This window comes from Triticum dicoccoides, chromosome 1A (genome assembly GCF_002162155.2).
Source record: "Triticum dicoccoides isolate Atlit2015 ecotype Zavitan chromosome 1A, WEW_v2.0, whole genome shotgun sequence".
In the NCBI taxonomy this organism is placed as follows: Eukaryota; Viridiplantae; Streptophyta; class Magnoliopsida; order Poales; family Poaceae; genus Triticum; species Triticum dicoccoides.
In genome coordinates, this window is record NC_041380.1 from 289,634,914 (window position 1) to 289,637,902 (window position 2,989).

General features: G+C 56.9%; 1 protein-coding gene across 1 annotated transcript in view; it reads right to left on the reverse strand.

Moving 5' to 3' along the window:
* Window positions 1-2,239: 2,239 nt before the first annotated feature.
* The window catches only part of LOC119352824 (F-box protein AFR-like), a 1,456-nt gene continuing 706 nt past the window's right edge, over window positions 2,240-2,989 (reverse strand). Inside the window, exon 3 of the mRNA XM_037619413.1 lies at window positions 2,240-2,987. Coding sequence (XP_037475310.1) covers window positions 2,337-2,987 — 651 coding nt within the window. The 3' untranslated portion in view covers window positions 2,240-2,336. The remainder of the gene's footprint in view (window positions 2,988-2,989) is intronic.

Below are 2,989 nucleotides of genomic sequence, written 5' to 3' on the forward strand. Positions count from 1 at the left end.
CGCAGTTGACTGCTGACGTCAGCATGTTGTCATGCTGACGTCATCTTTTACTATTCTGGATAATGTTGAGATAAATAATTAAATAAATCCTGAAAATGATTTAAATCTTTTAAAATTAATAGAAAATAAACCGTAGCTCCGATGAAAAAACTTTGTACATGAAAGTTGCTCAGAACGACGAGACGAATCCGGATACGCAGTCCGTTCATCCGCCACACACCCCTAACCTATCGAACCCGCAACTTTCCCCCTCCGGCTCCTCTGCCCGAAAACACGAAACACCGGGGATATTTTCCCGGATGTTTCCCCCCTTAACTGGTACCACCTCATACCACGTTAGGGCACGCCTAGCATCGTTACTTGTCATGTCATGCATCGATATGCATTTGTTTGCATTGTATTCATTGTTTCTTCCCCCTCTTCTCTCCAGTAGACTACGGGACCGACGCTGCTGCTGCCCAGTTCGACTACGGAGTTGACGACCCCTCCTTCTTGCCAGAGCAACCAGGCAAGCCCCCCCCCTTGATCACCAGATATCGCCTATTCTACTCTATACTGCTTGCATTAGAGTAGTGTAGCATGTTACTGCTTTCCGTTGATCCTATTCTGATGCATAGCCTGACATTGTTGCTACACCTGTTGATACCTTACCTGCAATCCTAAATGCTTAGTATAGGATGCTAGTTCTTCATCATTGGCCCTACATTCTTGTCAGTTTGCCTTGCTATACTATTGGGCCGTGATCACTCGGGAGGTGATCACGGGTATATACTATACATACATACATACTATACAGATGGTGACTAAAGTCGGGTCAGCTCATTGAGTACCCGCAAGTGATTCTGACGAGGGGGCTGAAAGGACAGGTGGCTCCATCCCGGTAGAGGTGGGCCTGGGTTCCCGACGGCCCTCGACTGTTACTTTGTGGCGGAGCGACAGGGCAGGTTGAGACCACCTAGGAGACAGGTGGGCCTGGCCCTGTTCGGCGTTCGCGGATACTTAACACGCTTAACGAGATCTTGATATTTGATCTGAGTCGGCTACGAGCCTATACGCACTAACCATCTACGTGGGAGTAGTTATGGGTATCCCGACGTCGTGGTATCAGCCGAAGCACTTCAGACGTCAGCGACGGAGCGGCGCGCGCCGAATTGGACTGGAACGCCACTAGGCTAGGTCTGCTTTCGGCCGCCCTCGCAACGTACAGGTGTGCTATGGGCGATGGGCCCAGACCCCTGTGCGCTTAGGTTTAGACCGGCGTGCTGGCCTCTCTGTTGTGCCTAGGTGGGGCTGCGACGTGTTGATCTTCCGCGGCCGGGCATGACCCAGGAAAGTGTGTCCGGCCAAATGGGATCAAGCGTGTTGGGTTATGTGGTGCACCCCTGCAGGGAAGTTAATCTATTCGAATAGCCGTGATCTTCGGTAACAGGACGACTTGGAGTTGTACCTTGACCTTATGACAACTAGAACCGGATACTTAATAAAACACACCCTTCCAAGTGCCAGATACAACCGGTGGTCGCTCTCCCTCAGGGATACGAGGGGAGGATCGCCGGGTAGGATATGCTATGCGATGCTACTTGGAGGACTTCGACCTACCCTCTTCTGCCTGTTGCAAGACGAAGGTGACCAGAAGCGTAGTCTTCGATAAGACTAGCTATCCCCCCTTATTCTGGCATTCTGCAGTTCAATCCACTGATATGGCCCTTTACATATATACCCATGCATATGTAGTGTAGTTCCTTGCTTGCGAGTACTTTGGATGAGTACTCACGGTTGCTTTCTCCCCCCTTTTTCCCCCTTTCCCTTCTTTCTGGTTGTCGCAACCAGATGCTGGAGTCTAGGAGCCAGACGCCACCGTCGACGACGACCCCTACTGCACCGGAGGTGCCTACTACTACGTGCTGCCCGCTGATGACGACCTGGAGTAGTTTAGGAGGATCCCAGGCAGGAGGCCTGCGCCTCTTTCGATCTGTATCCCAGTTTGTGCTGGCCTTCTTAAGGCAACTTGTTTAACTTATGTATGTACTCAGATATTGCTGCTTCCGCTGACTCGTCTATGATCGAGCACTTGTATTCGAGCCCTCGAGGCCCCTGGCTTGTATTATGATGCTTGTATGACTTATTTATGTTTTAGAGTTGTGTTGTGATATCTTCCCGTGAGTCCCTGATCTTGATCGTACACGTTTGCGTGCATGATTAGTGTACGATTGAATCGGGGGCATCACATGGCTCGGCGATGACGAAGGCGCTGGTGGCTGACGTGCGGGCCCAGGGTCGGGTCTCCTTTCCCTTTCCCCCGCCGGTGCCTGGCGCCGACGAGCTTGGTTGGCGGCTCAGGCGTAGAGGACCTGCGCGTTGCACGGCGCCAGCCCGACGAACTCCTCGGGGCCCTTGACGACCTCCCACTCCACCCGCTCCTCCTCCGTGCCGGCGCCGTGGTTGGCGGCGGACACGACGGTGCCGACGGCGACGTCGAGGCCCGCGCCGACCACGTAGATCCTGCGCCGGCCGCCGCCGACCTCCTCCAGCTGGCCCGCCACGACGTGCGGCCGCCACACCTCCTGCGGCACCCCGCCGCCGGCCACCATCCGCCACTCGTCCCGCGGCTCGTCGTACCGCTTCAGCCGCCACTCGCCGTACTCGGCCACGATGTACATCCGGCCGCCTGACACGGCGCAGGAGCCCGTCCACCCCTCCCGCATCCCGCGCGCCATGTCGGACCACGCGTCCGCCACCGCGTCGTACACCGCGCCCCGCGGCGCGCGCTCGAACGGCCACGCCCACCCCTCCGTCACGTACAGCTTGCCGCCCGCCGCCGCCGCGTCGTACCTCGCCACGGCCGCGCCGCCACGGGGAGCCGCGGGCGACCAGCGACCGGCCTCTGGGTCGAACACCTCCGCCTCTCCGTCCTCGCCGGCCACCACCACGCGCCCGCCCACCTCGCCGGCCGCCATGTAGCCCCTCGCCGTCCTCATGCCGGCCACCT